Here is a 27,352-nt window from a genome sequence, read left to right as displayed (position 1 = left end):
GCTGTAAAGTGAACAAAAAAACAAAAAAAAAAAAGTTACCTGAAACAATGGAGTGAGAACTTGCAGGTTTCCCCAAGCATGCAATTGCCATACACGAGACTATACATGGAAGCTGCATGGGGGAACACAGGGCTAAGGTGCCCATACACAGAAGACGGCAATCTCACGTGTGTGTGTGTGTGGGTCTCCCAATTCTGTCCTGACGGCAGACGTTGAAGTAAAAGTTTGGGCATGCTGGATTTCAAATATGCCTGAGCTATGTTCCCATGAGAAAGAAGCTCCAGACAGTGTCTCAGACTGAAGACTGTAAAAGGCCTCAGAGAAGTGCTAAAAGATTCGTAGGGGTAGGTCTGGAATTATTCTATTTATTTATGGTATTTAGTGGATATTCCAAAAAAAGACAAACAAACAAACCAAACGGCTGCAGGGAGTTACAAATTCTACTGATAGATTTGGAGGGCAACAGCACGCTATTGAAGTTAGTTTACATTTTGTCTGCATGACATGCAGAGGAAATCATGTAACTAGAGGGGACTCAAACAGCCTAATACGGGCGAAAACACAGAAAAGTAAAAATCAGTACAGTTTTCAAATAAAGATCTGGTTCTCCAGCCAAATGGATTTGAGTAGAATACCTATTTGAATTGAGTCTACAAAATCTCATTTGTGCCATCCGGTCAATGAACAAACCCCATTTATTTCAAGGAGGATCATTAAAGTACAAAATGGACAGAGCTGGATGGACAGACCTGTTTTATAACTCTGCGACCTGTATATATCCCTGAGCTCTTTCATAAGACGGTCGGAAGCTTGAACGGATCCAGAAACTGCACCCTAATACAAGAAAAGCAAACAAGCGTTACATTTTTAGTCGCCAACCCTCTTTAAAGTGACATGAACAATTTTTATTGGCAAGTGAAAATTGTAGCAACCCACATATAGGAAACAAGTGAACCTTTTAGTAAATATACTGGTAGATATTATTGTAGGCGATGGATTTAAACTACAAAGCGCTACTACAGTTTAACATTTTCTGAATCAATGTCTTGTGTATGTACATGAGGAATAACACTATTTGTGACCATTATATGACTTGTATCTGTTAGTTTTCCCTCTAGCAGGCTCGATTTCTAATTTTCAGTTTTCCCTAAACTCAGCTCCAGAGGGGCTGCTATGATGTCTGTATACAGTGCAAAAGAGAAGAGGAGATCCTGCCACACATGACAGAAGTAATGAGCAGTGTTGCTGTGAATCCAGCACTGGGATGAAGTAGAACACAAAAAGTTGCAGCGTGTAGACAGCCTTTTTCCACTGCGGATTTCGATAGCAATTCCGCATAAAAAACTACATGTGTTCCATGCAGATTTCAACCTAAGCATGGCAAAGGATGAAACATACAGTTAAAATCCATCAGATTTTTTTCGCTGTACGTGGATTAGGTTTTTAAAACCCCATCCACGAGTTGTACTGTAAATCGCTGTGGATTTTCAGCACGGAATCCGCACTGAAATTCTGCAGCTATTTCACAGCGTCTGAATTCCCACTTACTAGAAGTATCAGCCTCTGTGTGCGCCTGTCTCTCTGTAGCAGATTCCTCTCCCTCCCTCTTAATATAAATCTATTGGCTGCAGCTGTAACCGGATCTCTCTAGCTGAAGATCTGTCTACCCTTAGCCTCCTATCAGTGAATTGAGAGTGAGTGATCAGTGCAGAAAGCACAGGTGGGAGCCGATTTGGAGAAAATAGGATTTTTTTGAGTACTCACCGGAAAATCCTTTTCTCGTCCAGTCAATTGGGGGACACAGCCCATGGGTTTATGCTGTTGCCACTAGGGGGAGATACACAAAGAATAAAAAAAAAAAAAAGGGTTGTCCCCTCCTACAGTATATATCTCTCCTACAGGCACTGAGCTAGTCAGTCAGTACAGAAGCAGTAGGAGACGAACACAAGGTAACAAAAATATCAGTACCATAAAAGAAAACCATGTCTGACGGACAATCAAATGAACTTCATAACAAAAAAAGTGTGGGAGCCGTGTCCTCAATGGACTGGGTGAGAAAAGGATTTTACAAGAAGTACTCAAAAAAATCCTATTTTCTCGTAGGTCTCATTGGGGGAAGGTTGGGGGACACAGACCATGGGACGTCCAAAGCAGTCCACATGGGTGGGAACCGAACAGGACATAAGCATCTACTCCACAAATGGCCGAAATACCATGCGACCAAGAAAAGCATCTGCGGATGCAAAGGTATGCACGCTGTAGAATTTGGTGACGTTGCACAAAGACCAGGTAGCCTAGCCGCCTTGTAGAGCCTAAGCCTGATGGCACATAGCCAAGGAAACACCAACCTTAGTAGAACGTGCCATAATCCGGAACTGGGGTTACATCTGAGCCGGTAGACCTAGTTAAATATCCAAACGCAGCCATCTGGCGATTGTAGCCTTAGGAGGTCCACCCAAGCCCTTCCTTGGACCCTCTGTGACCACGAACAAGAAGTCAGAGTGGTGAAAGGAGGAAGTGACCGATAGGTAGACCTACTAGGCGCGGACCACATCTAAATTGTGAAAAGAACCATCAGTTTAGAAACCGTCCAGGTGGAGGTCACCGCCACAAAGAATACCACCTTCAGGTGAGCAGGTGCAACAAGGTCTCACAAACAGGTTCAAAAGGAGCCGAAGGTAAATGAAGGTTAGATCCCAAGACAGAGTTGGAGGCCAATAAGGGGCACAGCATGTGCAACCTGTAAAGAAATCTGGACATCTGATTTAGATGCCAGAGGTTTGTTGAGGGGAAAAAAATAAAATAAAAAATACACCACACACCTTAAAGACAGCTGGGGCAAGCCCACAATCCAAACCCTCCTGGAGGAACACCAGGAGGTTGGGCAAGGAGAAAACTAGGAGTAAGATGCTGAGCATCAGCCACGCTGTTAAACATAGGGACTCTAAACCTCGGGTGGAAGAGAGGCCCTTGAACTGGAAAAGAGAAGGCTGTAATACACTTGTAGCGGCGGGTCACTGTATCAGCAATATATCATTGCCATGTTTAGCTTCTAGCGATAAAGAATTTTTGGAGACTCCTTTAACCTTGGAAGAGTTGCAGGAGGCAGTGGCGTCTTTAGCTAATGGCAAGGCCCCAGGATCGGATGGCCTGACGGCGGAAATTTTTAAAAAAAATTGGGTGACATACTCCTGCTGCATCTTTTTACGTCAGCTGTTAGAGACCAGGGTCTACCTGACACAGAGAGGCAGTGATAGTGGTTCTTTTGAAACCTGGTAAAGATCTTTTGTTGGCAGACTCTTATAGACCAATATCTTTGTTGCCTGTGGACATTAAAATTATTGCTAAGGCTATACATGTCCGCCTTTCCAGGTTAACCAGGTCAATAATACACCCTGATCAAACTGGCTTTATGCCTAATAAATCTACAGCTATTAACCAGACTTATTTTTGAACTTGCAACTCCCAGCTGACAACTCAGTTAGGAGGGAACTTTGCTCTCTAGATGCAGCAAAGGCCTTCGATAGTGTGGAATGGGAATACTTCTGGGCAGTGCTTCAGAAACTCGTTTATTTCCTGGATTCGGATGCTATATGATAGACCTGTGGCTAGAATTAGAGTAAATAACTTTATGACCACTGTATTTCTGTTGGGTAGAGTTTCCGTTACATTTTGCCATAGCCATCGAGCCATTAGCAATATGGATAAGGGCCTGTTCACATCAGCGTTCGCTTTCCGTTCCGGGGTTCCGTCTGAGGTTTCCGTCGGGTGAACCCTGCAACGGAAAGTGAATCAAGCCACATCAATGGTGACGAAAACATTGCTAATGGTTTCCATTAGTCACCATTCCGGCAGGTTTCAGTTTTAACGACGGAATCAATAGCGCAGTCGACTGCGCTATTGATTCCTTCGGAAAACCGGAAACCTGCCTTAATGGTTACGAACGGAAACCATTAGCAATGTTTCCGTCACCATTGACATCAATAATGACGGAAACGGAAGCTGTGGTTTCACTTTCCGTTGCGGGGTTCACCCGACGGAAAGCGAACAGTGATGTGAACAGGCTCTTAGGGGTTCTGTTGAGCAGGAGGATAAACTGGCGTTATACGCTGATGACATGCTACTATTTCTGGAGGATGATGCCGTCTCCTTGGATGCAGCTATGTCAGCATTGGGGAGTTTGGCCGGTTCTCAGGCTTCACCTTTAACTGGTCCAAGTCTGTCCTGATGAAGGTGGATGATTCACACACGCAGGTGCCATGTGCAGATCTCCCAATGAAATGTGTCACCTCCTTTAAATATCTTGGAGTGGAAAGATCTATGAAACTGGAGGAATTTGAACGATTGAATTTAACCCCTTTACCGGCCCGATTTAAACTTAAGTTGCATGTGTGGCATAGAATTTATCTCAGTCATTGGCAGATGTAATTTAATTAAAATATGGATGCCACAACGGCTATATCTTTTACACAATGCACCTATATGGTTACCTCAGCGGTTCTTCTGCAAGTTTAATAGGCTATTTAGGTCTCTTATATGGAATACAGGGCATGCCCGCATAAAGTTGGAGACTTTGCAGAGGGATAAGACAGACGGAGGTCTGGTGGTCCCTAACCGATTGTATTATCTGGCTTCTCAGTTGCAGCATCTCAGAGGGTGGGATATCGATGACTCAGTGGATTCTAATAGACTGCTTTTACAACATTTCCTATGTTCGGACTCTTTATATGAGGCACCAGAGGCCCATACATTTAAACAGCATACTAAAAATTATCCAATGAAGTATTTGATGCACAAAATATGGAGTGTTCGAACTGTTCAAGGTATCACGGGTTCTACACAATATACGGCTATTTGGGATACGCCTTGGTTGCCCCATATGAACACTCGAACAGATTTTGCTTTGTGGAAGGAAAAAGGGGTTCGTAGAATGGACCAGTCGTTGGATAATCAGGAATTGAAGTTATGTTTACAGACGGAGTTTGGTCTTCCTTATACCCAATTTTATAAATATCTTCAGGTTCGTCATGCATACGGTGTGTTTAATAGGAGTAACGCGGTCACCATAATGGATAATGTCCTGATAGGAGTTATTAGCAAGACTAGTTATACCTCTGGCCTTATCTCTTCTGTACAAAAGTCTTCTGATAAGAATCCTAGATGATTCACCTTCCATATTGAGGGGTAAATGGGAAAGAGATCTTGAGCCCATAGAAGAAAGTCAGTGGGGAGATAGAAAGTTTAGGTATCCGCGACAATCTATGAATGAGGCACATCGTATCTCTCATCTGTTTTTGGTACATTGGGTGTATAGAACGCCGGAATTTCTGACTAAAATAGCGGTCAGGGACTCCCCCCCCGACTGTCCTAGGTGTGGTGGGGAACCTGGCACGTTGATGACATGATGTGGCAATGTGTGCAGCTGCGACAGTTCTGGTCGGAGGTAGTGGACACTATCTCTTCTATCTATAGTGTTGGTAGATTTCATTCCGTTTGTAGGTGTCCTAGGGTATGTGGAGGATATTTCTATTACTGAACATGTTAATCTGGCTGTTGCTTGTATGCTGTATGTGGCTAGGAAACTTATTGCACAACATTGGCTGGATGATAAACCACCTATGTGATCGTGTTATCGGAATTCTGTAACAAAGTCATGTGGTTAACATGCATGGAAAAACATATACACAGCTAGGAATGTTAAGCATACATTTGATAAAATATGGTCTCCATGGGTGGGAAGCAGGGGCCTGAGTTCATTGTTCGATGTTGCGGCTGGGCTGCAGTCTAGATCTAGACCGCGATAGTCAGGTAGATATGCGAGGTGTAGAGTACTCGGATTGGCCTTGGGGGGGGGGGGGTTTGTTCATTCTTTCTCTAATGTGCAATGGATTTGTATATATATTATGTAATTGATACGGATTCATGTGATATGTATGAGCATGCATACTATGGAAGGGAGGGGGGAGTTTTGTATGTATTGCGATGCTGTATCCCAAATGTTTCGTTTTTGCTGAAAATAAAAAAGAAAGAAATGAAAAAAAAAAAAAAAAGTGTATCGGCAACTCACAGTTTGAGCAGTAAAGGAAAAGAAGGGGAGTGCCTCGACCCCTTCAAAACAGCTGTTCGGCGAGGTGCCGGGAATTGGACCCCGTCCGATGAGAGATTCATGGCCTATCCTGAGAATAGGCCATTTCTTAGGAGTGGACAACCACTTCAAGCAGTTAGTGCTGAACTTGCATAACTGAAATGTTTAAGTAAAAACCAACATTTTTGTCCTCGAGAAACAGGGACAATGACTCCTTGACTAATGAGTCTATTGCTCGAAAAAAAGGCAGCTGACCAAGAGGGTGTGGAGTGGAAGAACCTGTCAGGTGGAAGTTGTGCAAATTCGATCGTGGATGCCTTGGTGTGGGAAATAGTCTCCTCAAGGTACAAGATGCGAGAGCCCAGACATCCTTAAAAAAAGGAGTAAAAAGTCTGCCCGTCACCAGATAGGAAGCGCACCTTTAGACGGAACAGGTTTTACCCACTGAAGGCTTAACCGCCTGAGGACGGGAGCGCAAAGTAGTAGTGTGTTTGAAGGAAGTCCGTACTGCTGTCCAGATGCCAATGGACGAGGAATCTACAAAAGGGACAAGAACGAGGTGCCGGTGTCTTGGGATCAGGAGCATAATGAGCCTTAGTATGAGTCAGGTGAGTGCTTCTCCCACCTTATGCTTCCAACAGGATTTTGTTTAAATGGGCTCCAGACACACAGGAGCCAACTAAGGGAAGAGCTACCAAGGTGTATGTACAAGCAGTGTTGGCAGAAAAGGAGGTGTGAGCCAAGAGGAGACATGCATCCAGGGAGGCTTTGCAGATACAGATATTTGGTAGCATCGGGCAGCTATTGAGACTCTTAGATCTTCAGTGGGCGCATCTGAAAAGCCCATTTAGTAAAGGCCCATGCAGAAGCAAAAATTGTCCGCAAGGCCGAGCCAGCAGCTTCAAAGGAGGACCTGGAGAGAGACAATGCAGCAGTACAAAAGATTGCGGAGTAAGACAAAGTCTGCCAGAGGAAGAGGACTGGTTTTGGTCAGGTGGGAGACCGGAGGATCCACAGCTGGAAGCTTTGCCCATTTTGAGGAAACACTCTGGAAAGCATGTAATATCCAGGTGAGCGGTCTGGGCAAATTTCGTAAAGGGTAAGTAAGCGTTCAACCTTCTCTGAAATGTCAATGCTTGGACCCCCACCAATCAAAACTTCTGAGACCCCCACCAATTGCTAAGACAAAGCGGCAAAAGTGCTCGTGTGAGCACTGTGCCGCTTAGTTTCTGTTCGGCTTTTTCCGGAATGCCGATGTATGAGCTCAGACTTCCTATTGAGCCCATAAACCGCTACATCGATTTCCGGAAAAAGACAAACTAAGTGGCTTCTGCTGCTTCGTTTTAGCGATTGGTGGGGGCCTCAGTGCTTTGACCCCACCAATCAAAATTTCTGACACGTCACTATGACATGTCAGAAGTTTGTTGAACATTTAGTTACCCTAGAACAGGAGGTTTCCTTGGACACTACCTCTTCAAACTCCAAGTATAAGAGGAAAGGTTTGTGTGATAGCCTGGGGTGAAGGAAGGAGAGAGTCTCCACTGAGGTAAACAACCATAGTGATAAGTTTCTGTCCACTGTAGAGGACAACTTGGAGAATTATCATCCAACTCCAAATTGGAATCTAAGGGTATGTGCACACACACCAATTACGTCCGTAATTGACGGACGTATTTCGGCCGCAAGTACCGGACCGAACACAGTGCAGGGAGCCGGGCACCTAGCATCATACTTATGTACGATGCTAGGAGTCCCTGCCTCGCTGCAGGACAACTGTCCCGTACTGAAAACATGATTACAGTACGGGACAGTTGTCCTGCAGCGAGGCAGGGACTCCTAGCATCGTACATAAGTATGATGCTAGGAGCCCGGCTCCCTGCACTGTGTTCGGTCCGGTACTTGCGGCCGAAATACGTCCGTCAATTACGGACGTAATTAGTGTGTGTGCACATACCCTAAGAGTTCATCCCCAGACAAGGAATCCCAGTGAGGGAGAGAAGCGCTGATAGATCCCCTGGAGGGGAGACCAATGAGGGAGGTGACAGAGGGTGGGTGAGACCATGCAGATCTGACTTGTTTAGGAGACCTGTCATGGGATGAAGACGTGAACACAGAATGTAAGACCAGGTTAGTCCCCTCAGTGTATTCACTGCAGTGTGTTGGTACACTGGTGGGGAGCAAACCGTAAACAACCCTTAGGCAGATGGGCGACAGAGGAGCTTGCGCTATTGTTCCCCTTGCCTTCAGAACGGCAAGGGGACACCAGCGCATTGAAACACTGAGCGCCTGCCAGACGTTGGGGAAAGTAGGGGGGGACAGCATCGCACCTGTACCCCCAGCTGGAAGAAGTGAAAGGAAAATAAAAGAGCCTGCTGTACCAGCAGGGGTGTTGCCTCCTACAGACATTAAGCTAGGACTGACTAGCTCAGTGCCTGTAGGAGGGGCCAACACCTATTCTTAGTGAAATGCCTCCAAGGGGCAACAGCGAATACCCATGGTCTGTGTCACCCAATGAGTAACTATAAAGCAGCTTTTTTTCTATTACAAACTTCTCATCTACACTTGTAATATTAATGAAAAAAACAATAGTAGCTATTTGAAGAGGCACTATCACCACATTATAAGTGCCCGATCTCCTATATCAGGAGATCGGCGCTATAATGTAGGCGACAGTAATGCTTTTTATTTCGAAAAACGATCTATTTTAAACTACTATGAGCGATTTTTAGCTTTATGCTAATGAGTTTCTTAATGCACAAGTGGGCGTGTTTTACTTTAGACCAAGTGGGCGTTGTACAGAGGAGTGTATGACACGGACCAATCAGCGTCATGCACTTCTCTCCATTCATTTATACTGCACTAGCGATATAGTTATATCGTTATGTGCAGCTACATACACAAACCCTAACATTACTACAGTGTCCTGATAATGAATATACATGAAATCCAGCCTGGACGTGATGTTTATTCAGAATCCTGAGACTTCTGAATCTTTTCTGTGAGATTCCAGCAAGGCAAGCGTAATCTCGATTGAAATGACAGGTTACATTGTAATCTCGCGAGATTACGCTTGCCTTGCTGGAATCTCACAGAAAAGATTCAGAAGTGTCAGGATTCTGAATAAACATCAGGCTGGTAGTGATGTATATTCATTATCAGGACACTGCAGTAATGTTAGTGTTTGTGTAAGTGGCTGCACATAGCAATACAGCTATATCGCTATCTGCAGAGTAAATGAATGGAGAGAAGTGCATGACGCTGATTGGTCAGCGTCATGCACTCCTCTGTACAACGCCCACTTGGTCTAACATAAAAACACAAGCACTTGGGTATTAATAAAACTCATTAGCATAGAGCTAAAGATCGCTCATAAAGTGGTTTATAATAGATAGTTTTTCGAAATAAAAAGCATTACTGTCACCTACATTATAGCGCCGATCTCCTTATGTAGGAGATAGGGCACTTATAATGTGGTGACACAGTCTCTTTAAGATGGACATAACTGTTTTTTACAGAAACAAATGGAAAACAAAGTAGTGAGCCCCACGTATGTACTACCTTACAACAAAAAAAACAGCAAACGTTGAGAGAACGTATTTACTTACATTAAGGTGGTCCTGTCTTTGATTCTTTCGAATCTTCTCCAAGATGGCAAGGTTCTCTTTCTCAATGCCTTCATCTTCTGATTTCTTGCCATCCACTGGTTCTTCCTCCTTCATGTCATAGTGATCCAAGTCTTCAATGTCCTTTAATAAAATAGGTAGAGTTTAGATCTGACTGCTACAGTTTTCCTAGTCATTTAATCAATGGATTATAACGATCATACATGGAACAGTTTTAACTGGGGTAGTTACCATGGTCTCCTACCCTACAAAACCCAATTGGGGTCCAGAGTGTGGAAGCTAAGAAAATTAAAGGCTATGTACACCTTTGAAGACTTTTTTTTTTTTTAAATAAAACCATATCAGTGTGTTTGGTGCAACTTTGTAATGACTTTATTTAAAATAATTTTAATTCATTACTTTCAGATACAGCTGCTTTGCATCCTGGATAGAGAGCAGCTGTATCTAGCGCTGAAACCTGTATGTCAGATCAGCAGGACTGACAGGGGTCCGTGACAGCGGGTTGTGAACTTAGATGTGATCGATAACAGGTGGTTCCAGCATGTCAGAGGCACGAAGGACCTGCTGTCACTGAACCCATCAGTCCCGCTGACCTGACAGATTTAGGTCTCAGTGCAAGATACAGCTGCTCTATATACAGGTTACAAAGCAGGTGTATATGAAAAAGCCATTTTTAATTTAAAAAAACCAGATACGGTTTTATAAATATACACACACACACAAGTTTGGGGTCACCCAGACAATTTTGTGTTTTCCATGAAAACTCACACTTATATTTATTAAATGAGTTGCAAAACGACTAGAAAATATAGTCAAGACATTGACAAGGTTAGAAATAATGATTTTTATTTGAAATAATAATTTTCTCCTTCAAACTTTGCTTTCGTCAAAGAATGCTCCATTTGCAGCAATTACAGCATTGCAGACCTTTGGCATTCTAGCTGTTCATTTGCTGAGGTAATCGGGAGAAATTTCACCCCATGCTTCCAGAAACCCCTCCCACAAGTTGGATTGGCTTGATGGGCACTTCTTGCGTACCATACGGTCAAGCTGCTCCCACAACAGCTCTATGGGGTTGAGATCTGGTGACTGCACTGGCCACTCCATTACAGATAGAATACCAGCTGCCTGCTTCTTCCCTAAATAGTTCTTGCATAATTTGGAGGTGTGCTTTGGGTCATTGTCCTGTTGTAGGATGAAATTGGCTCCAATCAAGCGCTGTCCACAGGGTATGGCATGGCGTTGCAAAATGGAGTGATCGCCTTCCTTATTCAAAATCCCTTTTACCTTGTACAAATCTCCCACTTTACCAGCACCAAAGCACCCCAGACCATCACATTACCTCCACCATGCTTGACAGATGGCGTCAGGCACTCTCCCAGCATCTTTTCAGTTGTTCTGCGTCTCACAAATGTTCTTCTGTGTGATCCAAACACCTCAAACTTCGATTCGTCTGTCCATAACACCTTTTTTCCAATCTTCCTCTGTCCAATGTCTGTGTGCTTTTGCCCCATATTAATCTTTTCCTTTTATTAGCCAGTCTTAGATATGGCTTTTTCTTTGCCACACTGCTTCGAAAGCCAGCATCCCGGAGTCGTCTCTTCACTGTAGACGTTGACACTGGCGTTTTGCGGGTACTATTTAATGAAGCTGCCAGTTGAGAATCTGTGAGGCGTCTATTTCTCAAACTAGAGACTAATGTACTTGTCTTGTTGCTCAGTTGTGCAGCGGGGCCTCCCACTTCTCTTTCTACTCTGGTTAGAGCCTGTGTGTGCTGTCCTCTGAAGGGAGTAGTACACACCGTTGTAGGAAATTTCAGTTTCTTGGCAATTTCTCGCATGGAATAGCCTTCATTTCTAAGAACAAGAATAGACTGTCGAGTTTCACATGAAAGCTCTCTTTTTCTAGCCATTTTGAGAGTTTAATCGAACCCACAAATGTAATGCTCCAGATTCTCAACTAGCTCAAAGGAAGGTCAGTTTTATAGCTCCTCTAAACAGCAAAACTGTTTACAGCGGTGCTAACATAATTGCACAAGGGTTTTCAAGTGTTTTCTAATCATCCATTAGCCTTCTAACACAGTTAGCAAACACAATTTACCATTAGAACACTGGAGTGATGGTTGCTGGAAATGGGCCTCTATACACCTATGTAGATATTGCATTAAAAACCAGACGTTTGCAGCTAGAATAGTCATTTAGCACATTAACAATGTATAGAGTGTATTTCTGATTAATTTAATGTTATCTTCATTGAAAAAAAACTGCTTTTCTTTCAAAAATAAGGAAATTTCTAAGTGACCCTAAACTTTTGAATCTCTGCACTTCGTTACTCTGTAGTAGTTACAGCAGAGGACGCGTAATCTCGCGAGATTACGCGGTAAATGACAGGTTACGAGATCACGCTTCCTCGGCTGTAACTACCATAGAAACAGTAACGAAGTAAAGAGATTGCATCCCGTGGAATGTCTATTCACTGTCTAAACACTTCAGTATTGTTAATGTGTAAGTATAAGACAGCACATAAGGGTCTAACAGGATCCCTATGCGCTGTGTAAAGGAATGGAGAGGAGTGCATGATGCTGATTGGTCAGCGTCATACACTCCTCTGTACAACGCCCACTTGGTCTAAAGTAAAAATACGCCCACTTGGGCATTAAGCAACTCATTAGCATAAATCTAAAAACGCTAATAAAGTGATAAAAATAGATCGTTTAAATAAAAAGCACTGCTGTCACCTACATTATAGCGCCGATCCCCTTATGTAGGAGATAGGGCACTTCTAATGTGGTGACAGAGCCTCTTTAAATACGAATGCACTATGGACCGTATTTGAAGACAACGTGTCAGAAACGCGGATGACTTGTGGATCCATATTTGCGGACAGTAAAAAAAATAAAAAATACACACTCCAGTTGTGTGAATGAGTCCTAAGACTTCTAGTACCAGCAGGTTTCACCCAGGGTGCACCTTGCCATCTGACCATACCCTACACTGTAATGAAGCCGTGAAATCAATGGATTGCAAAGTACATCCTTTCAGCCATTTTTACAGTCAATTTATGTTGCAATAAGCAGTGTGTTCTCACTGCATATGTAACATGTGCACATCCAAGTAGTCCTACAGTGTGAGAGCTGCTCATAGAGGTCTCCCGATCAGGGGAGATTCTACTATTGGAAAGGGGACGTCCAAAGATGACAAACTTAAACGTTCAGAGAATGTGCACATAACATTTGGATTAGCATGCTGTGTGCAGTACTATACCAAAACAGGGTGACTGTTATTTTCGCTCACCTCACCCATGTCTTCCTCCTCTTCCTCTTCAGATGTAACTTCCTCTGTAGTGCCATTCTAAAAACATTCAAATAAAAAATAGATTGCTTTATAGGAACTATAATAAGAGGTCAATAACAAATAGTGGTAACTAAAATGGCTAGCTTTGCAACAATTTCTTTTAATCGCTCCAATGTATCCATTGTGTATACAGCACTTATGCAGAATTTCTGCAGCTCCCTTGTTACAGACTACAGTTATAAGCAACTCCCTTTCATCTGGCGTTCCTAGTCTGCAGATTAGGCTTCGTTCACATCTGCGTCGGAATTCTGTTTATGGGTTCCATCTGACCTTCCCGTCAGGGGAACCCATGAACGGAATCCAAACTGGAAAAAACTGAAACCACAGCTTTCCGTTTGCATGGATTTCAATGGTAACGTATCTGTTGCAAATGGTTTCCGTTGTTTTGACTGAATAAATATAGTGCAGTCGACTAAGCTATTGATTCCGCCAAAACAACGGAAACCTTGCACAACAGTGACAAGCGGAAAACATTTGCAATGGATGAGTTACCTTTGAAATAAATGGTAATGCAAACGGAAAGCTATGGTTTCCGCTCATGGGTTCCCCCGACGGAAAGGTCTGACAGGACCAATGAACGGAGCCCCGATGCAAATGTGAACGTAGCCTTAGCAAAATGCAGGCTAACACTACAAACCGGTTTGCATACAAGCTGTAAACGTAAAACAGTCGGATATTTGTAAGCAAAACAATTTGCAACAATTTTCTTTTCTTTTTTTTTTTTAGATACAATCAAGCTATTAAGAAATTAGCTCTAATGGTGTACATACTCAAAGTAATTTTCTTTAAAAAAAAAACAATTGACACATACCAATGGTTCTACCTTAGGTTATGAACTACGACAGAAAAACATAGCACTGGAATCCATGACAATCTCGTTGAGTTCACTCCCTATGGTTATGAACCGTGCAGCCACTAGAGGTCGCACTAACTTAGGGCTGTGTACTCTTACCTTTGAACCTTCTCTGCTCCTAGATTGCTTAGGCTCGGTCAACACGTACATGTTCACTCTGATACAATGAAGATTTGTAGTAATAAACCCAATAGGGAAGATTTATCAGTACCACCATAGTTTAAGGTTTTCAAATGTCATTATTTAAAGTGATGTCTGACATTTACTATGTATTTGACTTATTGAATGTTGAATACCAATGACTGTTCTAAAACAGAAACAAACTGTACCATATCTAACCTGGCATACATGTACTTCAGATTTTTCTCTTAGGCCTCATGCATATAGCAGCCATACCACAAATCTGCAAAACCACACCCATGCCCTCCTATGGGCCCATACTGTACCTCTGATTTTGTTGTATGCCTATTATGTATGTGTTCTCTGCTAGAATCATGCTTCTAGGGCAAAATAGCTCGGTTTTAAGCCATCAAGCAGTTCTTTGGGTCTGGCAGGAATTGCCAAAAGGCAAATGCAGGATGCAATAAGACTTTACAACAATCCACATGCCCTGTCCAGATGCTGTGCAGTAGAGCGTCTGTAGACTGAAAATATGGTCCAAACTGGCAATCTACTTGAGTGTCTTTAATAGGACGTGTATATTAACTATAAAACTTTTTTTTTAAATATTCTGCGGACAGGAGTTTAGTGGTTATTGCGTGTCATATATTAAACTATCCTAAATTTAGAAAGCGTTCCAAGGTGATCCTAGATTCACCGAGCCACTTTTCCCCTTTAGTTTCTCCCTCTTCTTGCTTTTCCACTGTCTGTCTTAAGCCACTTCGGTCTTGTCTTTACAATGCTTTTCAATTTGGCAGCTGCAATTCTCTACTAGGTGTTCCTCTTTATGATGCCAATTTCTTTCGTTTTCTTCATACGGAACAACTTGAAGGTATATACTGCTCATTTTATTTTTGCATTGTTGTTTATCCCAGTAAAAGTTAGTTTACCAGAAATAAAACAAAATCATACAGCCGACGCTTCACTGTAAGGGTATGTTCACACGCCCTATTTACGGACGTAATTAAGGCGTTTTACTCCTCGAATTACGGCTGAAAATACGTCTCCAAAAATCTGCCCATTGAATTCAATGGGTCTTACGGTGTTCTGTGCAGACTGGCTTTTTTTTTTTTTAAAAGACGTACGCCTCAAAGAAGTGCATGTCACTTCTTGGGACGTAATTGGAGCCATTTTTCATTGACTCCATTGAAAAACCGCTCCAATTACGTTCGTAATGGACGCAGCGAAAAACGCGAGTACGAGCAATTCCGTCTGAAATTCAGGAGCTGTTTTCGCCTGAAAACAGCTCCGTCATTTCAGACGTATTTGGCGTTGCCGTGTGAACATACCCTAACAAGCACGATTCCGTTTGTTTAACCCCTTAGATGCCACAGTCAAAATAGACACAGCATCTAAGCCATTAGAAATAAGGCGGCAGCCCCCACTGATGCGATTGCTGGGTGCCGATGATTGTCAAGCAAGCCTGGGAGCCTAATGAAGGAGCTCAGGTCTGCCATCTTTGTACTCCTATTAATAGGAGACGGTCAATCACTATATACTGCAATACATTAGTATTGTAGTATATCGTTCAAGCGATCCAACGATCACTGGCTCAAGTCTCCTAGGAATTCTAATAAAAAGATTAAAAAAAGTCAAATAAGGGTGTTTTTTTGTAGACTCATTTCAGAAGTAACATTTCTATATACTATAATAAATCGATGTAATATATTTGAATTCATATTTCTTTCTGATTGCATCACTTGACACCCCCTCCCCCTTCATGCTGTCTTGCCAGGCACATAAATAAGCGACCCTAAAGGAATAATACCTGTCCTGTAGGCAGAGGCTGATCCAGCATTTCAACGTCAGGGTGCTGTGGGAGATTGTACAATCTGCACAGGTCACAAATTAAACGCTTTAACTGCTGCAGGAGCTAAAAAAATAAAATAAAAGAACAAGTTAATTTTAATCATAATAAAATCCACACAAAACACTTGCTGAAATTCTGCTGTAGGCTCCTCCTGCGCCATTCATTCTAATGTACTTATAACTTATATGCACTATATACATATAGGACAGATTTTAAAAGGCATCAGCATGAAACTTAGGTTTACCTTCCCTGTATATGTCGTAGAATAAAAAATGACGACGTTGTACGGATCATTTCGAAGTCTCACACATGGCACACCCATGTTGTAATCGATTTTGAAGCACACCCATCTTAAAACGCGGTAAATTTAACTCTTGATGACATTCATAGTGTTGTTACGATGCAAGCAGCCCAACCCAGTGCTGAGACTACCACTAGTCATAGCTAAGGATTGGTCCCACAAAAGCTGAAGTGATTGTCAGATGGCGACAGTCTGCATCCATCTTCACAGCGTTATTAGTGTTTGGAAGAACTGACCTCGTGACACTTTAATACGCACACATCACTGGCATCATTTCTATACACATCAAGTCAGTCTTATTTTTCCTTCAGCCGTGGACCATGCAATTTATAGAACTGGTTATCTTTATTCTATAAGTCATGACGACAATGTTTTTTATGTTGTTTTATTACTTTTGCGCAGTAAAAGTATTGTTCAAAGAAAAAAGGATTTTTTTTCCCCTCAGAAAACGTTTCCGCCACTGGGAAGAACGCTTTGGAATACTGTCAGGCAATTTATTGGCTTACGGCATAATAGGCCATTGGCAGCATAGTGGCTCAGTGATCAGCACTACAAGATCTGAATGGAGTTTGTATGTTCTCTCCGTGTTTGTGCAGGTTTCTTTCAGGTAATCCAGTTTCCTGCCACACTTCAAAAACATACAGATAGGAATTTAAATTGCGAGAGCCATTGGGGACAATGAGTGAGGACAACTTCTATACAGCGCTGCGGAATATGTTGGTGAAATATAAGTAAAATAAATAAATAGGCATATAAAACGATGGCAGGCCTACATTAGTCCCCTGGCTGTAAGGGTAACCTATTAGCACCCCTACCTGTGTCCATCCACTTAGGTGCAGGCTACTGACTATTGGTGGCTATTGACTGCAACACAATCATACAAAACATTTTGCGGAAACCGGACAACCCCTTTAACTGCTTCCCAACATTTGTTGTAAGTATACGTCATAGAAAGCCAGTGATTCCCGCAAAATGTAATGTCATACTTACGACAAATCGATGGGACGGCTCAGAAGCCGAGTTGGTGCCATCATCCCCAGGTGTCAGCTGTATCTTACAGCAGAAACCCTGCTGTAATGGCAGGGACCGAAGTTAGCTTCGATCCCCACGTTTAACCCCTTAAATGCAGCGGTCAAAAGCGATCGCTGCATTTAAGGTGTTCGCAGCTCATCAGCACGCTAGCAATGAAATCGCTGGGGTGTCGGTGGCTGCAATGGCAAAACGGAGGTTTAATAGTGGCCTCTCTGTCTGCCTAGTACTGAAAACTTCCGGAGGCGGGGCCTAAAAGGCTTCCGTACCAGTTGGAAAGATGACGCCAGCTCAGGAGATGAGCCGGCGTCATCAGCGGTGGATGTCAGCTGTATATTACAGCTTACATCCACCTGTAACGGCAGGAACCGGAGCTAGCCCCGGTCCCTGGCATCAACCCCCTTAGATGCAGCGATCAAAAGCAATCGCTGCTTTGTGGTTGACAGCAGATCGGCAGCTCTGCAATCGCAGGGCTACCGAGTGCTACTATAGCAACAGGAGACCTAACAATGGCCTCCTGCTCTGCCATTACAGAAGCCGATTAGGCCTCGCCTGTAGGGGAAGCCCAATCGTCTTGCTGTCAGTGAATGTCTGACAGATCAAATACATTTCACTTCATAGGTAGTGCAATGTCTTAGCAAAAAAAAAAATCTGACAGTTGGACCTTCAAGTCCCCTAGTGGGACTAAAGAAAAGTGAAAAAAAATAAAAAGTAAAAAAAATAAAAACACAATCGCCCCTTTTTCCCTTATCAAGTCCTTTATTATTGAAAAAAATAAAACCATACATTTTTGGTATCGCCGCGTCCGTAACTGCCTAAACGATAAAAAAAAATTATGTTATTTATTCCACCCGATGAATGGCTTAAAAAAAAAAAAAACAACTTAAAAAACAATGCCAGAATTGCAGTTTTTTGGTCACCTGGTCTCCAAAAAAGTAGGATGGAAAGTGATCAAAAAGTCGCATGTTACCAACAACAACTACAGCTCGTCCCGCAAAAAAACAGCCCTCATACCACAGTCTATGAAAAAATAAAATTAGTTAAGGCTCCAATAAGTCCATAAATAAAAAATCTGCAGTTATGCAGGTCCAAGGGGAACATTTCTTCTGTTTCAAGAGGCGATTTATCGAGGCCCTAAAATTAGGGAACAAGGAAGGGGAGGGCGCAAACATATCTGCTGGAAACGAGGGTGCCCGTATTATACCAGGACAACACTTACCAGCAAAATTCCCCAAACGGCAAAGGTGTGGAGTGTGGACCAAAAGGAGAATAAGAAACGACACCATTTATCAGTGAGACACTGGCCTGTGCAGAAAGGATTGCTTCACATCGTAACACACATCTATGGATCATTTTATTGTTTATTTTTTACCCCCTGACTATGCCGCTAGGCAGAGTGCATCAGCTCACATATGCCCCCACATTATAAACTGAATCACCAGTAAAACTCCAAACAAAATCTACTACCAAGCAAAATCTACGCTTCAAAAGCCAAATGGCGCTCCCTCCCTTCTGAACCCTACAGCGTGCCCAAGCAGCAGTTTCCTTCCACATATATAGCATCGCCATACCCGGGAGAACCCTTTAAAAAAAAAATTGGAGTGTGTATTTCCAGTAGCATAGTAGCATAAGCTGGGCATGATATATTTGCCACTGAAATGGCACATCTGTGGGGGGAAAAAAAAAATAAAAAATTTACAATTTTTACTTTGCACCATCCGCAGCGCAATCATTTATGGAAAAGACCTGTGGGGTGAAAATGCTCACTACACCCGTTAATAAATGCCTTGAGAGGTGTAGTTTCCAAAATGGGCCACTTCTCAGGGGTTTATTTTATTATTTCACATCAGAGCCCTGCAATTGTGAACCAATACTTTGTAAGTCGCCAAATTAGGCCTCCATTTCACATGGTACTCTTACTTCTGAGCCTGGTCGAATATCCAGGCAAAAGATTAGTGCCCCATGTAGGGTGTTTCTAAAACCGGAAAACACAGCATAATAATTAGAGAGCTGTCTTGTTATGGTGGCACACGCTGGGCACCACATATTGGCATATCTATGGAAAAAATATATATATATTTCACTCTGCAACATCGAGAGCACACTAATTTCTGCAAAATACCTGCGGGGTTAACATGCTCACTACACCCCTAGGTGAATACCTTGAGGGGTGTAGTTTCCAAAATGGGGTCACTTCTGGGGGGTTCCCACTGTTTTGGTTCCACAGGGGCTTTGCAAATGCTACATAGCGACTAGAAACCAATCCAGTAAAATCTGCACGACAAAAAGCAAAGTGGCGTCCTCTTCTGATCCTTGCCGTGTGCCCAAACAGCAGTTTATGAGCACATATGGGGTATTGACGTACTCTGGAGAAGTTGCTTTAGAAATGTTGGGCTTTTTTATTTCATTTGTTGAGAAATTGAAAAATGTTGAGCTAAAGCTACAACTTATTGAAGAAAAAAAGTGATGGTTTTTATTTTCACGGCCAATTCTAATAAAATCTATGAAACCCCTGTGGGGTCAAAATGCTCACTACACCCCTAGATGAATTCCTCAAGGGGTGTAGTTTCCCAAATGGAGTCACTTTTTGAGGCGTTTTCGCTGTTTTGGTCCCTCGGGGGTTTGCAAATGCGACATGGCCTTCGCAAACCATTCCTGCTAAAATTGAACTCCAAAAGCCAAATGGCACCCTTTCCCTTCTAAGCTCTGCCGTGTGTCCAAACAGCCATTTATGACCACATGTGGGGTATTGTTTTACTTGGTAGAAATTGTTTTAAATATGTTGGTGCTTTTTCTCCTTTAGTCCTTGTGGAAATGAGAAAAAAGAAATGATCTAAACCTACATTTTCTTTGAAAGAATGTCGATTTTCATTTTTACGGCCTACTTCCAATAAAAAAACCTATAGAGACAAAATGCTCACTATACCCCTAGATCATTTCCTTCAGGGGTGTAGTTTCACAAATGGGGTCACTTTTGGGGGATTGCCACTGTTTTGGCACTGCAAGAGCCCTTCAAACCTGACATGGAGCCTAAAATATATTCTAATAAAAAGGAGGCCCAAAATCCACTAGGTGCTCCTTTGCTTCTGAGGCCTGTGCTTCAGTCCAGTAGCACGCTATGGCCACATGTGGGATATGTCTTAAAACTGCAGAGCCTGGGCAATAAATATTGAGTTGCATTTCTCTGGTAAAGCTTTGTGTTTAAAAAAAAAAAAAAAAGATAAAAAATGAATTTCTGCAAAAAAAAAAAAAATTACATTTGGAAATTTCACCTCTACTTTGCTTTAATTCCTATGAAGCGTCTAAACGGTTAAGAAACTTTCTAAATGCTGTACTGAATACTTTGAAGAGTGAAGTATTTCAAATGGGGTGACTTATTGGGGGTTTTTAATATACAAGATCCTAAAAGCCACTTCACAACTGAACTGAGAAATTCCTGCTAAAGATCTAAGCCTTGTGACGTCCTAGAAAAATAAAAGGATGTTAAAGGAACAGTGTCATCACAAATTTATTTTTCATATGTTAAAGATGTTAGTGCTTTATTAAAAACGTTTATATTTATTTGTGTGTTTGTGTTTTACTTTTTCTTATTTTTACACTTTTTCTTCCCTATGGGGGCTGCCATTTTTTGTTCCATTTCTGTATGTGTCGATTAACGACACATACAGACATGGAATACGGCAGCCACAGTCCCATAGGGAATGCGAACGGCTCCCGTCCCATCCACTTCTGTGTACGCCGTCTGTGTGGGAACTGCGCATGCGCCGCTCCCACACAGTCCAATTTGAAATTGGCGCCGTCCGGCGCCATTTTCCTGTGGACCGGAAGTCGCGGCCGGACAGTAAGATTACTACTTCCGGTCGCGGCTTCCGGACTTGTGCACTTGGACCAGCGGCAGCAGACGGAGCGGACGGGCCGGAGGGAGCCGCGGCGGCAGGAGCAGGTAAGAGATTTCAATGTATGTTCGTGTTTGTGTACGTTTACTACTGTATGTTAACCTACTACACTGTGTTAGCTCAAAAAATGGCGACACACAGTGTAGGAGGTTAGACCGTTCAAACCCCTCGTTTATCCCGGCACTAGCCAGGATAAAGGAGGGGGGGGGGATGCTGAGAGCTCACTAGAGCGAGGGATTTTTACCCAATTTTGCAATGCTGCAATTTTGGGAATAGCTCCATCTAGTGACCAGCAATGGGAAATATTATAAATTAGAATCTAATTTATAATATTTCCTGACTCGTGAAAAAAATAAAAAAAATTTGAACAATGTTTAATCACCTACACACTAAATGTTTAATTAAAAAAAAAAAAAATCATGTTTTTCTGGCAACACATTCCCTTTAAAAAAAACTATGCCAATCTAAAGTAGACATATGGGGGATGTTAATTATCAACAATTTTGTGCCTGTCTTACAAGCAGATACATTAAAATTTTGAAAAATGCTAATTTTTGACAAAATTTTTGTGTTTTTCACAATTAAATATACCGTGCAAATTTTAACAGTAACAAAGTACAAAGTGTCACAAGAAAACAATCTCAGAATCGCTTGGATAGGTAAAAGCATTCTGAAGTTATTACCACATAAATTGAAACATGTCAGATTTGAAAAATTCGTCAGTCAGGAAGGTCAAAAGTTGCCAAAGCGGGAAGGGGTTAAGATAGAAATGTTTGTCCCCCATTCTGGATCAGTTCAAAACAAAAGCTTGATCAGTAAACTCACCAGAGTGTTGCTCTTCTTAATATCCTCCAAGCGTTCCAAGACAGAAGTCAGGTTTGGGTCATCTGACTCTACAAACCATATTGGTGCAGAAGAAGGATAGGATTCCTAGTGTGACAGAACAAAGTTAAAAACGCTTTATTACATCAGAAAATACAGTTCGGTTTTCTGTAAAGTCTGATAACCTAAGATTGTGCGATCGTGTAACATGTAACAAACTGTCCAATGTCCAGCAACAGGCAACGATGAGACACTCGCATGGGTGTATTTTCGGCACGTTTTATCTGCATATAGGTTTTCCTACCTTTCGGATCATATTTTTTAAAAACTCTAATGAAGATATGGCTATAATGTGAATGTGTCAAAGTTTAACCAATCCAGAATATTCTGCTACCCGTGCTACTATTTTTTGTTTTCTAAGGCAGACGTATGAAGACAAGACAAACGCTTGTCACACACTTTTCACTGGTTATGAATTTCTACATATTTGTGGTCACCCAGAAAATCCTGACTTCAGCCTGGCTATAACAGTCCAGATTTTCAAAATGTATGCCGCAACCCGGGACTGCCAGAACACTGCATCCAATGTCAACTGGACTAGAAGGCTACAGGTTGGGAAAACTAGGTTCATCTTCGCCACTGAGACATGGAACTTTAAGTCACCATGTACCGAGATGCCTTTTACACTAACACTACCAAAAACAACAAGGATAATCCGGATTGTCGTGGTAAGTATCAGGACTGAATAACATTGGCATAGAAGGTTTACGCCGATAGCTTTGGCTCCTAAACACTGATAAACACCCTAAATTAAATGGTTACTGCAGCATTATCAGGCACCGTGGCATTTTATTACACACACAAAACAGACATCCGTAGTTCTTTATTTTAAGCAGACAAGACACCACCCAGGATCAGATTGTCACTGACGTACGAGGCACGCGACCAACAAACTTGATTTGTCACTCCAATTAATTTAGATCAGATGAGGTTTCTAAAACTTACTGCACGAAAGTCACCCAATAAGCAGCTATAAATATAGAGGATAAAACAACCACATGAGGAAAAGAAACGTCTTCAAATAATATTTTGGAAAGGCACTTTGCTTTTGGACATTTTAATGGGAAAAAACTATTCAAAGGCTTATCTATATGAAACTGCAATGCTCACCGCATCGGAAGGGAAGGGAGCTTTTGATGGTTTTCACACTAAGGCCCAATGCACACGAACGTGCTTTTGCGGCCGCAATTCCCCCGAAAATCCACGGGAGAATTGCGACCCCATTCATTCCTATGGGCCCATGCACACGACCGTGGTTTCCATGGTCCGTGCATGGCCCAGGAGCCTGGACCGCAGAAAGAACGGACATGTTATTACAGCCGTGTTCTGCAGTCCAGGCTCATAGGAAATAATGGATGCGGACATGTGCACGGCTCGTGATTTGCAGGCGGCTCGTGGGGCGACACTCCGCTGACAGCCGACCCGAAAACCACAGCCGTGCACATGGCTACGGTAGTGTGCATGTGACCTACGTTTATATTACTGCCCACAATGACCAATCAGGTAGCTGGTTTCATTTTAAAAAAGACAGAATCTGCAATGAGGCTTCGAACAGATCCTCTGACGCAGATATGAATAGATCCACACTCACAATCAGCACCCATCCAGAGTTATTTGATCTTAATAGATCGCCCATCTTCAGCAAGCCTAGAATAAAAAAGGGACAACTCTACAGGAAGAGAACATGGAGCTATAATTTAAAAAAAAAGACCAAAAAAATAAGTCAATCCAGACCACCACTAGTTAAGTAAAGCTAGCTATACCAATTAGTTTTTAGCTGGCAGAGCCCGCTCATTTCTACTGACAAGACACCCCTGAGGGCTCCAAACCGTCTCCTAAGGTCTGCCATCATGGGAAAACAAGGATGTGAAAAAAGGAATGTTACCTGTCAGATCCGTTGCCTTACTTCAAAGTAGGTGGCACTAGAGGTATTAAGCGGGCGCTTTTCTCTCAAGAGCCAAACGTGTACGTTAATAGAGAAGATAAGTAGGGCGGCTATTGAGCTAACAGTCATGCAACTAAGCTATCTCATGTCTATGGCCAGCTCAAAGAGGTTAGGCCCCATGCACATGGCCGTGCCCGTAATCACAGGCTGCGATTGCGGGCACGGCCGGCCGCCTGCATTTTTGGCCCGTGCTCCCATACAAAGTAAGGGAGCACGGACAGTAAAAAGCAAAATTTAGGAAACGTCTTATCTTTTGCGGACACCTCTACAGCCCGGACAGCTTCCCGTAAATAAACCGGAACGTGTTTGTGGACAATAGAAGTGAATGGGTTTCAGTGGGCATAGGGGAACTAGCTGCTGCTTGACACCACTGCCATCGGATTAGCTCTTGCTTTCTCTGGACATCTGCCATCAGGGGGGGGGGGGGACGACAGGCGGCCCACATACACATTAGATTGTCAGCGATTTAATCTATGTGTACAGCCGGTTTTAGTAACATTTAAATGGCCCATTATCATGGTAGGCGGTCATGAAAAGTCCTCCACAATCTTACTTTGGGTTACAATACGTGAGCAAACCTGCACCATAAACATGCCTGGTCGGCCAGAGTGCATGCGTACGTGTATACCCACCAGTCAGACACTACGGACCACGGCATCCATCCCATTGGAACAAAGGATTAGACACGTCGCAATCCACCATTCCCAATCCTACAACGACCCCTATGCCGTCTTTAGCAGTAGTTTTAATAGTACCGCACTTGCTCATGATTTGTAACTCAAGCAGGGAGCATTTCATACAACCTATTGTAAATCAATTAATAACCAATTTTTGTTTGATGGATCTTAACACGGATCTTGTTCTTTACACGGTCCAGCGCTATTCTATTCTTAAAGGCCCGATCCTTCCACAATTGCTTTGCCACTAGCTGGTAGCGGAGGATCAGGCAGACTATGGCCAGTGTACAATCTACAGGCTAACAATAGTCTACGGCTTCCAAAGGGAACTCCGTTTTTTCATCTCAATGATGTAGCTGAAGTTTACAAATATTTTATTGTAAATTATTCAAAGTTAGGCACAATACACTGCACCCCTCCCCCGCTTTTCAAACATTACGAAGCGGGCACAGCCATTTGACTTTTGTTGGAAGCTCCAGCCAACGCCGATGGGATCTGTTACCAACCTAATGCCATTATCAGCAAATATCACAAAGCCGGTTCTGCCAACAAAGTTGTAACATCTCCAGCTAGCTTACCTCCTGGGCTCTGTTCTGGCTTGTTACTCTGTACGGGAATACTTGGCATTACATAGGCAGCAAATGTTTCCCATAAAGACGATTGTTTTTACAGTGCCTATACTAGGAACTACATGTAGTGAGGGCACCAGATGCCCTGTACGTGACAGGGAATCTCCCTGTATAATATTATCATGCCCCCCCCCCCCCCCCTAATCTGCACACGCAGGCTCCAGAGCACCGTGTATACATCTCAGGCTTGATGTGACTGTGCACACCCGGGTACAGAGGTCTCCCCACAACAATGCCCTGGAACTTGTCACCGTGCGTGCACAGCCGGTACCGGGGAGTCTCCCCTGTCCTGGGTATACAGAGCCGCAGCCGATCGTGCTGCACGGTCTCTGCACTTGTGTTATCAGCTGATACGTATTGTGCGGCTCATCGAGTATGTACACACCGTAATGTTGCAGTGGATGGTCAAGGCCCCCCCGGTGCTCTGGATGAACACACAGTGCAACTCGTCCAGTCTCCAGCTGATGATCCGGAACCTTTCGTGCTCTTTACCGAAGATAGACTCAAGGAGTCGCAGCTCGGCCTTCAGCCCAGACACCGACATCCTGGCCTCATTTCCGCCCGGCGGAGGCCCGAGGAGACGGCGGGGTCATGCCCGGGGCCCGAGCTCTCCGCCCGGCCTGTACGAAAGATGGCGGCGGCCTGTCTTTGTATACGGAGCGCCGCCACCGAGAGCCACGGAGCTAAAGCTTCCGGCGCAGTGACGTCAGCTACGGAGTTCTACCGAAAGGAAGCACCCTTGCGCACTATTGATAAAGCTTTGCTCCCTCTGCGCATGCGTAGCTGGTGCACAGGAACGGGGAGTTTTAGAAGGCTGGCCTAGCGGCTGTGGCGGGGATTGTCTTCCGAGTTGGAGACGCTCCACAAGAGCTGTGTGGTGCTTTGTGGCATTGCTAGTGTCTACACAGACGCGTGTACCTACACGTTTTTCTTCTGAATTTCGTTATGGTATATTGCACAGGTTCACACCATTTGTAGCTTGAGAAACACAACTTAAAAATGGCCTTGTATTCATCAGGTGTGATGGAGTGATAGCAAACGTTTGGTGATCATGTTTATTTTACTTCCAGATTAATTTCACTTCCACATGGCAGTATTCTAGTCTGTATTTTGTATCAGTATTTGGAAGCCAAAACCAGGAGTGAAACCTACAGGAAGTAATGGAAAGATACTGATGCATAATACGTGTGAAAAGTGGCCTTACTGCCGTTTTTCTATTTAGTTGTGGCGGGACATTAAACAACTTAAGGGTATGTTCACGCGACAGCGTCCGTAACGGCTGAAATTACGGGGATGTTTTCAGGAGAAAACATCCCCGTAATTTCAGCCGTACCGGCATGTGCAGGTGCTTGAACGCCGCGTCCATTACGGACGAAATTGGCGCTGCTTTTCATTGGAGTCAATGAATAACGGCTCCAATTACGCCCAAAGAAGTGACAGGTCACTTCTTTGACGCGGGCGTCTATTTACGCGCCGTCATTTGACAGCGTCGCGTAAATATACGCCTCGTGTGAACAGACAAAGGTCAGCCCATTGCTTTCAATGGGCAGATGTTTGTCAACGCTATCGAGGCGCATTTTTCGGACATAATTCGGGGCAAAAACGCCCGAATTACGTCCGTAATTAGTGTGTGTGAACATACCCAAATTGTGAAGCTTAAAGTTCACGTTAAAGTGACCCTCCAGTCCAAAACAAATTCACTATACGTTGAAAATATATAGTCAACTCACCTGTTGCCCCGCTTCTGAATAATACGGCCTCCCTTTCTGCATTCAGGTCCGACGTTTTCTGCTCTCCAAGATGGACGCAACACAGTTTCAGACTTCGTATTGGAAAACTAATGCAAAAGTCTGAGACTTGCTCCCACCCCTTCCACTGCCCTCTGATGGACAAGCGCTGATGATGCTGGCCTGTGTTGGCATACTTCCCAACTGTCCCGGATTCCAGGCGCTGTCCCGGGCGGCCGGTGGTAAATCCTCAGAACACATACAGTTGAGTCCAATGCTGAAGCAAGGAACCGTCAGCTCCCTGCTTCCGCATTAGTACAGAGCGGAGGAGCAGAGGGAACTCGTTCACCCGTCGAGGACTGCCCAAACACAGCGCTACATTA

The 27,352-nt window shown here is 43.3% G+C and overlaps 1 protein-coding gene across 2 annotated transcripts in view; it reads right to left on the bottom strand.

Moving 5' to 3' along the window:
• UBE2Q2 (ubiquitin conjugating enzyme E2 Q2) overlaps positions 1-26,032 on the bottom strand; it is a 35,900-nt gene extending 9,868 nt beyond the window's left edge. Inside the window, exons 1-7 of one of the 2 annotated variants that reach the window (XM_075857633.1) lie at positions 25,628-26,032; positions 21,935-22,039; positions 15,842-15,946; positions 13,002-13,058; positions 9,691-9,831; positions 1,765-1,827; positions 750-834 (exon numbers count right to left, since the gene is read on the bottom strand). In XM_075857633.1, coding sequence (XP_075713748.1) covers positions 750-834; positions 1,765-1,827; positions 9,691-9,831; positions 13,002-13,058; positions 15,842-15,946; positions 21,935-22,039; positions 25,628-25,786 — 715 coding nt within the window. In that variant the 5' untranslated portion in view covers positions 25,787-26,032. The remainder of the gene's footprint in view (positions 1-749; positions 835-1,764; positions 1,828-9,690; positions 9,832-13,001; positions 13,059-15,841; positions 15,947-21,934; positions 22,040-25,627) is intronic. The other variant, XM_075857634.1, reaches the window with a different exon arrangement.
• Positions 26,033-27,352: the final 1,320 nt, after the last annotated feature.

The sequence above is a fragment of the Rhinoderma darwinii genome, chromosome 3 (genome assembly GCF_050947455.1).
Source record: "Rhinoderma darwinii isolate aRhiDar2 chromosome 3, aRhiDar2.hap1, whole genome shotgun sequence".
Classification (NCBI taxonomy): Eukaryota; Metazoa; Chordata; class Amphibia; order Anura; family Rhinodermatidae; genus Rhinoderma; species Rhinoderma darwinii.
Note: the sequence above shows the minus strand (reverse complement) of the source record. Positions and strands in the feature narration are given on the sequence as shown.